Source organism: Excalfactoria chinensis, chromosome 1, assembly GCF_039878825.1.
Source record: "Excalfactoria chinensis isolate bCotChi1 chromosome 1, bCotChi1.hap2, whole genome shotgun sequence".
NCBI lineage: Eukaryota > Metazoa > Chordata > Aves > Galliformes > Phasianidae > Excalfactoria > Excalfactoria chinensis.
The window spans coordinates 119061396-119073946 of record NC_092825.1 but is presented as its reverse complement, the minus strand read 5'-3'; the positions used below and the strand labels follow the sequence as shown (position 1 = coordinate 119073946).

Sequence of the window (12551 nt, the reverse complement as noted above, 5' to 3'; positions counted from 1 at the left end):
ACACTGAAACATGGAATTTCCATCTTCAGCTGTAAAAATGATGGCAATTTTGACTCCCGTTTTAACCTTTTCTACAGATATATTTTTTTCTCCTTACTTGAAATAGATCATCTGTTACTATCTTTTAAACATTATGTATGCCAACTCTAAAAATCTGCTGAAACTGCTCTACAGACAAGTCTTCAACTATTAAACAGTTCCAAGGCATAAGTTAGAGGACTGGCTTTGCCCAATGGAAATGGCACACATAAACCAGCTGTGCAGCAGTATAAAAAAATCATTGGTCTCAAAGGAGCAACAGAAAGAATTTTATTGCCAGGAGTGGGTGTCTGTTCTGGTTTTACTAACACTCAGTAATGCATGCATGAAATCTCATCCAGCATGGTACTTATGTGCTGTGAAAACAATGTTGTCTGCTTCCTTTTGCTTGACAATTCATCCTGTGTATGCTAGCAGCTGCCTTTATGGTGAAGATAAAAACCTTCAGTAAGGTAGAAGGATCAGGTTTAGGCTCATTGTGTTGATCTTACAGCCTCTTTTAGCCCATGAAAATAGCACAGTGTCTAAGTACAGAGTGGCAAGATAATATATTATATGGTAATGCTTAATGCTGGTTCCTCTAGTTAACAGTAGTATCTTTTATTGAGAGTTCATTGTCATCATAGAACCTAAAAGCTAGAAAAAACATCTAAAAACTTACAAACACAAGTTGAATTACTAGTGCCAAACAGCTTCTGGCAATTTGGGCTTGGCTATCCAGTGTCCACATAATGAAAGAAAAGGAAAGATAGCTTTTTTTGTTTTCGTTTTTTTCCTAAATAGACTTATTTTTGGATTGTAGGATCAGTTCTCTCCTCCTTCCAAAGTAAATGAAACAGCTTGGAGAGGATCAGTAAAAATATGAGAATTATATTCATATCTTTGGGGATCATAAAGATTCTGCCAGACATTCTGTTAGCTTTTTGCTGTTACTGCAAATTATTGTCACTCAGTGGAAGATGAAAAGGAAAGCAAACACAATTAAAAAAATAAAAGCAAAGTGAAAATCGCTATCAAGAATAGCAGAAAGCTTTGATCCATTTTAGCTGACAATATCAACCTCAAAATCCATGTACAGAGTCCTACTTTTGGAAAGGACCCATTCTCCTAGGTGCTGTATTGACTCAATCTTCTGGCTATCTGCTTTAAGGAGATATGCATAATCTACTCTATGTTTCTTGTAACTTTGGTATCAAATTATGGCAAAATAAAGCACCGCTTTTTTCCTTGTGAAAAGTTATGCCAGAGAGGCCAATATAAATGCTTCATCTCTTTTACAGGAATAAACAAACAGCATAAAAAATTCTCAGCTTAAGCTCTGAACCTTTCATAAATTATTTATCTCAGCTGTGTCACTTTGTTTATTCATTATTTACATACTAATTCCATAAATGAATGCATGAGGCAGTGTAAAATAGCTAATAAACCCTCACCTCAACTGTTCACAGTATAATACTATCAGCATCTACAGCAGATAAATAATCAAAACATGAGTATATGAAGAATGGTGTAGAACCATTATAGCTGGAATGCTTGATGAAATGCTCTTCTGCCTTCCTATTTTTATGTTTTTCATGACTGGGATATTAAACTAATTTGTATAATAAGGAGCTTCTCAGTGAAATAAAAGTTACTGCATAACTAAGAAGATGTAAAGTTATTTTGAATTTTAAAAAATCTTGCTTTGTTGTATCTACTTAGAAATCACATTTTTGCATTTGCAAAAGACACAAAACAATATAAACTGTATCATAATTACCAGACAAGTAAGTCTCTCTCCAAGTAATTTTGGCATCAATGTCTCTGAATGTTTTTTTTTAACAGCTTAAAATATTTAGTGACAGAGATTGTGTGGTTCCATACATTTCCCCATATACTGATTATATGTCACATTTGTCTCCCTTAAGAAAAAAAAAATACAATTTGCTGTTCATTATAACTTATGAGCAACTGGTAGAAGTTTAACATCACGTGCGAGAGACTGTTCTAGGAATTGCTGTCACATTTCCTAATCAAAGGTTTTCTTCTTGAAAAAATAATGTTGGTAAATCTGATGAAGATGGTAAATCTTCTCTTGCTTTTTGGTGCAACATAATCAAACAGTAGGAGAACTGTTATGAGTTTCTGTCCACACTTCACACAAATGTACCAAAGAGAGACAGCAAACTTTCAAAGGAGAGATGCCAAAATCCTCCATCCTTTTCCATAACAGAAGCTAAATATGCCTGTAGGAGCTCAGCAGGAATGAGTAGATGCTGGCACCCAAAAACACGGGCGCATGTGATCCTTGCCTCTCTGCCAGGCAGGGGCAACCACTTCCCACTGAGTTCCAAAGTAGCAATTAATAGTCCGTATAACACTATAACTGTTAGTGCTATTAGTGCCTGCTCAGGGACATGGAGACTGACAGATATTGACTGAAGCAAGCTAGTGTCATTCCTGACAGTCACCACGGTCACTTAATGCTTCCAAATTTTATTTGGTAAGTGAGGCATCTTTGCAATAGCCACTAGCATAACGAAGCCTCTAAAATACCCAAATGAACAGATGGAATGACTCTGGCTGCAGAGTTGATAGCTAACTGTATCCCTTTCGTTTGCTTGGCATTTCACAATGTTCTGTCATGTGCTGGCACCTAGATTTGAAATTTGTTATTGTGAGGGTAACAGTAGATGGGGGTTACTGCAGACTTTTGAACAGAGCTAGTTTATTTTCTGCCCTTAACAAGATCACTGCTGTTTTCATTATGTAACAGCATGCAGATGTTCTGCTAGCTTCTGTACATCTCATGAAGTCCTAGAAGTTCTCAAAGTGCTCTCTGCCCACCTGACAGCCATGAGCAGTACTACTGGAGAGCAAATGCTTCAGGAGCAGCTGCAGAGAGTGCAGGAGAAGCAGAGTCTGGTATCTAACATACAATCATTTCAAAACTTCAAGCTCCTGAAAATCACTACCAGGTAGGATATTATTCTGTATAAATATATCTGTATGCTTATCACGCTGTCACATTGTCCTTCAGAAACCCCCTTATGGATAGGGTCAGATACTGGGCTAAAGAGATGTTCAGTACAACTTAGCACAGATGTTCTTACATTCATTACTAATGTAGGTGTTTTGAACAATATGCTCCTGTGGTGAGCCCAACCATCAGGGGACATGTTTGGAACAGAATTTTATACAAATGTCACACTCAAGCCAAAACCCCAGTGTTATCATGATATATCTTTATGTAACTGCAGTTGTGGTGTTTTCAAGCAGAATAGTTAGAAAATCTCTAGCAATTCAGAAAACAACTGACCACGGTATATGTTTAAAAGAAAGTTCGTGCCCAATTCAGCAATGAAGAACTGTATCTGCTTAACTGTATCTCATGAGAAAAATCAAAGAGAAAGCTACTGCTGATAATGAGTCCTTGCAGTAAGCTCATCATAGTTTGGAGGAACTGCATTTTTTATGTCACTGAAATTGTGTGCTAATTAATTGTAACAAATTCTTAAAATAATACTTCTTTTGTTTGTCTCACAGCAATAGTGGGATGACCATGCCAACAAACGCTTCTGATGAGACATGGGATTATAGCATTAAAAATTACTGATCTGAATGTAAACTTGTTCAGTAAATAATTAAAACATCCATATTATCAAAAGCACTTGCATGCTTATATAACTGTACCTACAGTAATATTTTTTTCTAGGATTGATTATGACCAAAAAGAAAGAAAAAGATAACGTGAAAACCCATAGATAGCAACCATTTATACTGCCAGTCAATTCTACAGGAGAAAGAAATGCATTCTTCAGAGTACTCTTTATAAAAGTCTAAAGATTCTGTCACTACCAAAGCAAAGACATGTCTATCTATTATAAACTTCATCTCCATTAGTAATACAGTGAGGATTGCTAAATCTCATTGTTTGGCATCAAAGCCAGCTAGCATGGTCTGGCTATTTCCAGACTATTAACTTACTGTAAGAGAGGGTGACCACATCCAGACTACTGGGGATGGTTTCTGGCCTGCAGTACCATGCTTGAAAAGTCATCTGGAAAAGCTCTAATTCACATGGGTCAAAAGTGCACCAGAACAAAACTTCACAGGAGGGGAGATCTGTTTGAGCTCCTATCTTCCCAGTACCAATTACCGATCCATTTTCAAAGTTATTGCCTGAATACATCCCTTGACAAATCAAGCAACAGCAACAAAAAATCCTGCAACACTTAATGGACTGGCTAACATACCTTCCAAATGAAAAGTAACACGCTGCTTAACACACCCTTATTATACCTAAGCCTTTATGATTAGTGCTAAAAGGGAGGGAGTCATATTAAGAAAGCCCCTATTGCCATTAAAAAAATGATACTCCAACTACTTAGATGTGGGTGACAAATATTTCTGTACTCAGCTAAACATAGGGCAGTAACAAGTTTTCTGTAACTGTAAAGGACCATAAGAAAGATCTCTTGGAATAAAACACTGAAAGCCCATCTCCATCTTTCATGGTCAGAGTCTTGCTGTTTGATACCAATAGCATGGAAAATATCTAAAAAAATTCATTGAGACACCTTTCTGATAAAAAGAATAAGGATATCATTACCCTTTAATTCTTGAGCAGACTTCAAACAAACCTCACACCATTTCTAAAGCTAATGGCAAAACAGCCAAAAGCCCCACCTTCTGCTACAAAAACAGGCTGCCTTCCACATTTGAGCCAGCAGAAGATGTGCTCCAGATGTAGGGAACCAAAACTCACCTTTAGAGGAGCGGAAGTGCTTGCTGGGTGCCGTGAAACCCCTTGTCCCATGCACGTTCACAGCTGCCACACGGAACTGGTACCACCTGCTCGCTCTGATGTCTGACAGCTGAACCCGCTCATCTGTTGTCTGGTGGGGAAAATGTCGTGGTTACTGTCTGCTTAGATGGGGTTAGTTGTGCTCTCTACAATGTAACACCCATCAGTCAGACTGGGAGGTAGCAGATACACTTCTTCAGTACTCGCAAGTGCCAACAGTTGTGAACAAAACCATGTAACGACCAAATTGTACAGAACGTTGCAGGTCTCTTCTAGTAAAGTGGCATTTAGAAAATCGGTCAAGTGTTAAATTCGCAAAATGATTTTTTCAGTTATCACAAACTTTACCAAACTTGTAGAACTTAGCTAACCAGCTGATGAGTTTTTAGGGAACTCATTATCCCAAATCAACAGACTCATTTCTCCAGACCCTAAAGAGTCAGGCCTACAAAATGACTTCATAAAATCCAACACTGAGAATCCACCTTTTCTGGTTCACAGGAAACACAAAGTCCTCAGGTAATGAAAGTGAATCCTCCTTCAGATCTTTGGCACTTATGACAAAATGATAATCACAGCCTTAACTCTTCTCTGCAGACTTTTCTTAGGTCGGTCATAGGAGACAATCTTTTCTCCTACAACACTCACTGAGACTGCTGATGTGTCATAAGTTCCATTTCTAACTTCTGCAGCGAGTGCCTTCACCACTGACATATGGAAGAAGTATAAACACACTCTGAACTCTTTCAGTAGGAGGTGCTTTAAACACAGTTATTCTGAGGCCTGTTTTTATTCTTTTCCTTTAAGCTTTTAAGCAGCTGGCCTGTACACTTTCTGAAATGTTTTCTGAGGTACAAACATCAGAACTGAACACAGCCTTCTGATAAAAGCTCTATCACTACCAGTACAGAAGAAATAGTGTCTGTGGAGCTCACCAGAAACTAATCTATTTGTGGCTATTTTACATTTAAAGTTACACCTCAGTTATCCAAATTTCATTTCACAGCTCTCACTTTTGCTGTTTTAATATTTTAATCAAAAAACACATAAGCTTGAAATAAATGTCTTGCACGTCTAAATAAACTGCACAAACAATACTAAGTATCATTACTGACCCAAGATGCAATCTCATTGATCTATGGATTATCTGTTTATTTTTATAATGGTTGTTTCCTATAACTTCAGAAATCCACCATATAGGATTCAGCATCACTTGCAATGATGCCAGTTACTTCCAGAAGAAGGACAATGCAGTGATCTAAGAAACTCAACACAGCTTCAAAAAGTGCCTAACCAATCTGGTAGCTTTCTACATTAGGGTGACTGAATCAGTCAACAAGGGAAGACCAGCTGAGTCTACCTGGACTTCTCTAAGCATTTGACATTACATCTCACATTACATCCTTATCTCTAAATTGGAGAGACAAGGATTTGAAGGCTGGATTATTTGCTGGCTAAGAAATGGGCTGGATGGCCACAGCCAGAGAATTGTGGACAATAGGTCCAGGTAAAAGCCAGAAAAAAGTGGGATCACTCAGGTCTCTATCTTGGGGTCAGTGCTCTTTAACATCTTTGTCAGCAACCTAGCCAGTGGGATTGAATGCACCCTCACAAGTTAGCTGATGACACCAAGCTGAGTGGTGCAGTTGACACAGCAGAAGGAAGGGATGTTATCCAGAGGGATGTGGACAAGCTTGAGAAGCAGACTTACTTACATGAACCTTCAACAAGGCCAAGTGCAAGGTGTTGCACTTTTTTGGGGCAATTCCAGACACATATACAGATTAGGAGAAGAATTCCTTGAGAACAGCCCTCCATAGAAGGACATGGGGGTTGTGGTGGGTGATGTGAGCTAGCAGTGTACACTTGCAGCCCAGAGGGCCAACAGTATCCTGGGCTGCATCAAAGGAAGGGGGGCCAGCAGGGTGAGGGATATGCTTGTCATACTCTACTCTGTCATCATGAGGTTTCATCTGAATACTATATTCAGGTGTGAGAAGCCCAGCACAAGAAAGACATGGAGCGACTGGAGTGGGTTCAGCAGAGGGCCACAAAGATGACCGGAGGAGTGGAACACCTCTCTTACAAAGAATGGTTGAGGGAGCTGGCATTATTCATCCCGAAGAGGTCTCCATGGAGACCTCATTGTGGCTTTCCAGTACTTAAGAAAACATAAAAAAGATGGAGAACAACTTTTTTACTCAGACTGATAGTGACTGGACAAGGGGTAACAATTTTAAATTAAAAGAGTGGAGATTTAGATTTGATGTAAGGAGAAAATTCTTTACTCAGAGGATGGTGGGGCACTGGCTGCCCAGAGAATTTGTGGATGCCCCATCCCTAGTGGCATTTAAGGCCAGGTGGGATGAGTTACTGGGCAACATTTTCCAGTGAGAGCTATCTCTGTCCATGGTTTATTACTAGATGATCTTTAAGGTCCTTTCCAAAATAAGATATTATATGATTCTACACATTTCTGCTTTTTGCTTTTTTCCCTCCCCTGGAAAAAAGCAGCAGTTGCCAACCTAAATCATACAGTCAGAACTTCAGAAACATGCTTCAGCTCTCCAGCAACAGTATTTTTAGAGCCTCAACCAATAAAGTTTGTAGATATTATCCTGTGCTTAATCTCTTCAACTTGTTGACAAACAAAATTTAGAAAAATGGGTAGCAGGACTGTGTGAGCATGTGAAGGAAATAGGTGAGCCACTGTTGCTGTCACCACTACTGAAACGCACTGCCCACTGTCTTACTGTGCTCATAACCACTATGTGATCTCCACAAACATTCAGCAGGCAACAGTGAATGTCAAGGAGTATAATTTTTTCTGTATGGAGGAATTCAATTCCATACATTTGCTTCATAAACTGTTCCATGTACTATGTCATTTTAACAGACAGCTCCTCTGCTGCTGTCTGTCACATTGCAACAAAATGTAATGAGATACTAGCAGGAAGGTTCAACCTTTACTGCCAGGCCACCTCTGACATCATGGAACAACATAATAAAACAAGAAGCATTATTTTAGGAGCAGTTCTTGTGGCTAGAATACAGGTATAATGTGAAAAGACTTGATTGACTCTACATTCCTCAACTGAGAAATCTCAGTTGTCATTTCTTTGCACCAGCCTAGTTATCCTGTTAGGGCTCATTTAAAACACCAGAGTTCATTTGTGTCATTCTTTACATGGCGACTGTGAGATGTAGGATCAAATAATGTGTCAACTCATATCACTAAAATTATTTTAATTTATGAACAGGCCCTAGGCTTATTTCTTTCACTATTGGCTTTGTTGGCAAAGCTCCTGTTAGTCTCGTTGGCATGCAGGAGATGTATCTGTAACAAAAGCTCCTGCATTATAAAAAGTTTTTGTCTTTCTAGCCAACCTTTACAAAGGTTTAACATATTTGAAGGAAGGGCTAAACGCTGTTGAGAAATCTTATACTATTCTGTTGGTAATTTGAATATTTTTTTTCAGTTAGTTCTCAGAGAGCTATCAGAGTAATTATTAAAAAACAATTCTAATCATGTTTTAGAATGTTAACATAATGTTCTAAAGAATTTAATCAATGAAAGACAAAAGAAAAAGATCACCCCTATGTTAAACAATTATGAGATAATAATTAGCAATTATTTTGGCTATGCATTTATCCATTCACTTAAAAGTGGAAGGTTTAACAGTTAGGTTCCAACCCTAACATTTGGATACTGGGGACAGCCTTACCTTGCTGAGTTCATAGCTCCACAACTACCTTTTGAAGTAATACGAAATGATAAAGAATTTGAAGATAAGAGAGTGAAGAGTTATCATCCAGAGTATAAGAAGATCTGAGTTTATATTTCCTCTGTCAAAAAAGAAGTCTGACAGTGCCACATCCACTACTCTATCAAAGGACAGTAGACCTTCCTTAATTAAGGACATTTCTGCTCTCTAAAGTGATGAATAATTAAAATTCTTTTTAATGTTAAGATTTAAATAACAGTAATAGATTGTCTCCCTTCTTCAAAAGAAAGCATCAAAAGAGAACTAACAACAACATACTCCAAATTACATACACTTTTTCAAAAAAGTACTTTTTCAATACCAAAAAAAAAAAAAAATTATCTGACACATGAGAAAATATTTACAGATTAACTCACAGTAATTAAGTAGAAAATGACAGTGGTTTTAAAAAGTAAATCCTTCAAAAAAGATATTTAAAATTATAGCCTCAGCTGTGAATGAACAGTTAAAAAGGAAAACAGAAAAATGTATGAAAAGCTCTGACAAAATATTACGAATTTTCATGTAAGAAAGTGCAAAGAAAAACTCTGTATAGTCCCAGGCATATTACTATGCAGTATACAAGCATAAAAAAATTTAGAACCTTGCCTACAGCCTTGTTGATCTTCCTCTGTTCTGAACATACCCTCTAGCAAAAGTAGCAAAGAGAGTACGGAAGGGGCATCAGCTCCCATGGACAGCCACACCCCAGGAGTTCTTAACTGAATGGCTGAGCTCTTCACAGCCTTTACCTATAATCAAGGTCTCAGTGCCCAGTGCTTTGGAATCATACAAGAAAAATCTCAGTTATATGGACAAGAAAAGCCTGGAAGAGATGCACACAGTCACTTCAGTCACACTGGACATCCATCTTTGTTGCTGACATGGCAAAAACAATTCTAACGCATCCAGCCAAATCCAGAATTTGATTGCCCAGCAAGATGTCTAAAACTACAAATACCATTGAGGTACAAGACTACAGAGACAGAAATTCTTATGACTAGTGCACCTCTAGAGTGCCCAACCTTTATGCCACATTAAGTACACATGGTTTGCAAAGTCAGCCAGGCATCCTGAAACTTGTTTTGCGCTGACATCCCTAGTGGGGGCTGTTTCACTATCCAATATATTTCTCTCAAGATGTAGTAGGAACATCAAAGTTCTTAGGAAGAAAACAGTTGGAGGAGTCTTCTCCTGACATAGTGAATAATTCAGCCCTTTCTGCCTTCATATTGCACACCCTCCGGAAAGTTAGCTAGCAGGATTCTTACCATTCTGTGAAGGGAAGGCATTTCTGAAGCCCTTTCTCCTGTACATCACTGTGAGAACGAAGCTTATACAAGCTCCGCCACTGTATATAGCGCTTGTTCCCAGAAATATGCAAGAGGTTATTTCTGGGATGAGGAAAAGTGCAGGAATATGCTATCTTTGCAGAAGAGCTATGTTTCTGCAGCCTAGTTACTTGGCATAACAGCGAGAAGCAGTTCACATCTGGCTTATGTTTACTAAGTGGTATTCTCCTAGTATCATAATTAGGAAGATGTTTTCTGAGTATGGGGAACACAGACTGAAGATCTGAACCTCAACTGAGAGACAAAAATAAGTCACTGCAACTTCATCAGGTGTGAAGTTGTGCACGTTCCTTGGGATGCAATTGTGCAGGCAGTGTTTCATGCCTAGCTCTGCTGCAGGTGACTTTCCCTGAGCAACACCGTAATGTTGTAACAGTCCCCCATGATACAATGGTAAAGCAAAAGATTTCACTTTTTCAGTGTTCAGTTTCAGAAGCTTGACATTATTTTAAGATACCTTTTACCTATACAACCTGAACTGAGAATGAAAACAGACTGCCACAGAATTTAAACTCCTTATTTTATTTTGTGGATTATTCCTTCTTTCTTTTTTTTCCTAGCTGTTTTGTTTTTCCACTCATGTTTTTCAGGTCTTTTCAGAATCAACATCTTGCTCTTCTTGTCAGCAGAGATGATGGTGAGGCAGTTAAGATAAATGACTGGAAGTCTGCCAGTTCCAGGTAGACTGTCAGAGTGTTAAGAAACAGATTGAAACTGGGAAGAAACTAAGCAAAAATTTATGCTCTTTTGGCTGCTTCCCATTAAGAAACATTTGCTCATGAATCTTACATTCTCAGCCTGGATTGCCCTGAGTGATAACAGCATGACATCATAGGTTTTTCTGAATTAGGAGGGAAACATCTGAAAAAGTGACCTAACAAATAAAAAATGTTTCACTCTTAAAACTTTTTCTTTTAAAAATTGATGGTCTTTTGATCAACTGTATTTCTTAGCATTTTGCTAAAATCCAGGCCACACACTGGAGACCAGGCATTGGCTCATACTGACTTTAAAGGGACTGTCCCTCACACGATTCCTTCAGTAGATTTCAGTATCTAAGCCTATATTTTCAATAGGTTCATGGCTTTTTGGAATACCTATCCGAATAGATAACAAATACATGTTCATACGAAAGTTCTACTGAGTGTCTTAAGAAACTCAAGCTTCCAGGTAGATCTATAGATCCTTACCTATACAAAATAAAGTAATTTTGGAAACATAAACCTCTGAATGTCATTTCCTTTGGCGGCGGGGAAAGAAATATTTTCTTTTTTTTGCTAGTGTCTTCACACATTTGTAATGATGTCATCTACTATACATATCAAAAGCATTTGATGTTTCTGTGACCAAAAAACTGAAAGACAAAATATTGAAGTTAATTTTTCCTGAATAGGTCTAGAAAATAGCTCATTGAGCAGTGGAGTAAAGCCTTGGCCATCTAGACCCTGCTTGTGGCTATCTTGTGACTTAGAGAGACTCTGAAAATGGATATTTGTGCATCAGTATCTCAGTTTACATAATCTAACTCTTCTCTGATCTGAAGAACTTCACAGAAGCTAGGGGTTCTTACCATTTCACAAAGAACTGACCTGTGCCACAGTTTGCCAGTTAGTGGCATCATCCTCACTAGGATGGATTCCTTGATTCCACCTCCTCTGAACAACATAAATGACAGGCTCAATGGAAATATTGAATTTTGAAGACCACTTCACCTCCAGGTCTCCAGACTGGAGTTCGATGAATTTTAACTCTTTCCGAGGTTTCAATGGAACACCTGCAATAAGAACATAAAGATGAAAATATTTGAATAATTTACAAAATGAAAAAGAAAAAAAAACAAACAAAAAACATATTGAGCTTGAACTATATTAAAAACACTAATAAAAAAGAAGCTGGTTGGTCAGCCAGAAGAAAAAGAGAAAGGAACAGGAGGGATGACACAACTGGAAATTTCTGAAGTCTTCATTAGTGGATATAGTAAAATTAACAAAAAAAAAAAAAAAAAAAAAAAAAAACAAAACAAAAAAAAAAACTTCAAAATTATTTCTTTATTTCATTTAAGAACTAAAGGAAGTACAGATCTGAGAGTCATGAGTTAAAACTGATCTCAGTTTCCAAATTTTGATAACATGGAGAAAGATCATCTGATATCAAGCTGAATCAGCTACGCTGCCATTCAGATTTTCACCTAATTTGTCTTTAAACACTTCTCATCATAGAATTTTCACAGCATCACTCAGCAATCTCTGTTTCTTTCCACTGCTTCTCTACCCTTATTATTACAAGACTTCCCCTTGCTTTGTCTTCTTTGCTGCATTTTAAACACAATACTTGTATTCATGGATCATAGACAATAGATCGTATCTTTCACCTATGGAGGAGTCTTCTGAGCACTGCAGGACTGTTTTCATGTCTTTCATTGCTTTCTTCTTCTGTCTAATAACTGCAGTGTACTCCAGTAAGTTTCTCTTTCTTTGATTATTTTTGCAGTTCTACTGTCAAAACTCTTCCATTGGACCACAGCCTTTCTCCAAAGCCATGCCTAAAACTAGACACAGTCCCCAAAAAAGCCTTTATGAATGCAGACTAGAGTATCATCATAGTATCATA

General features: G+C 37.8%; 1 protein-coding gene across 1 annotated transcript in view; it reads right to left on the bottom strand.

Moving 5' to 3' along the window:
* ANOS1 (anosmin 1) overlaps positions 1-12551 on the bottom strand; it is a 125510-nt gene that overhangs the window by 36045 nt on the left and 76914 nt on the right. The window contains exons 5-6 of the mRNA XM_072351109.1: positions 11531-11715; positions 4787-4916 (exon numbers count right to left, since the gene is read on the bottom strand). Of these exons, the coding sequence (XP_072207210.1) occupies positions 4787-4916; positions 11531-11715 (315 nt within the window). The remainder of the gene's footprint in view (positions 1-4786; positions 4917-11530; positions 11716-12551) is intronic.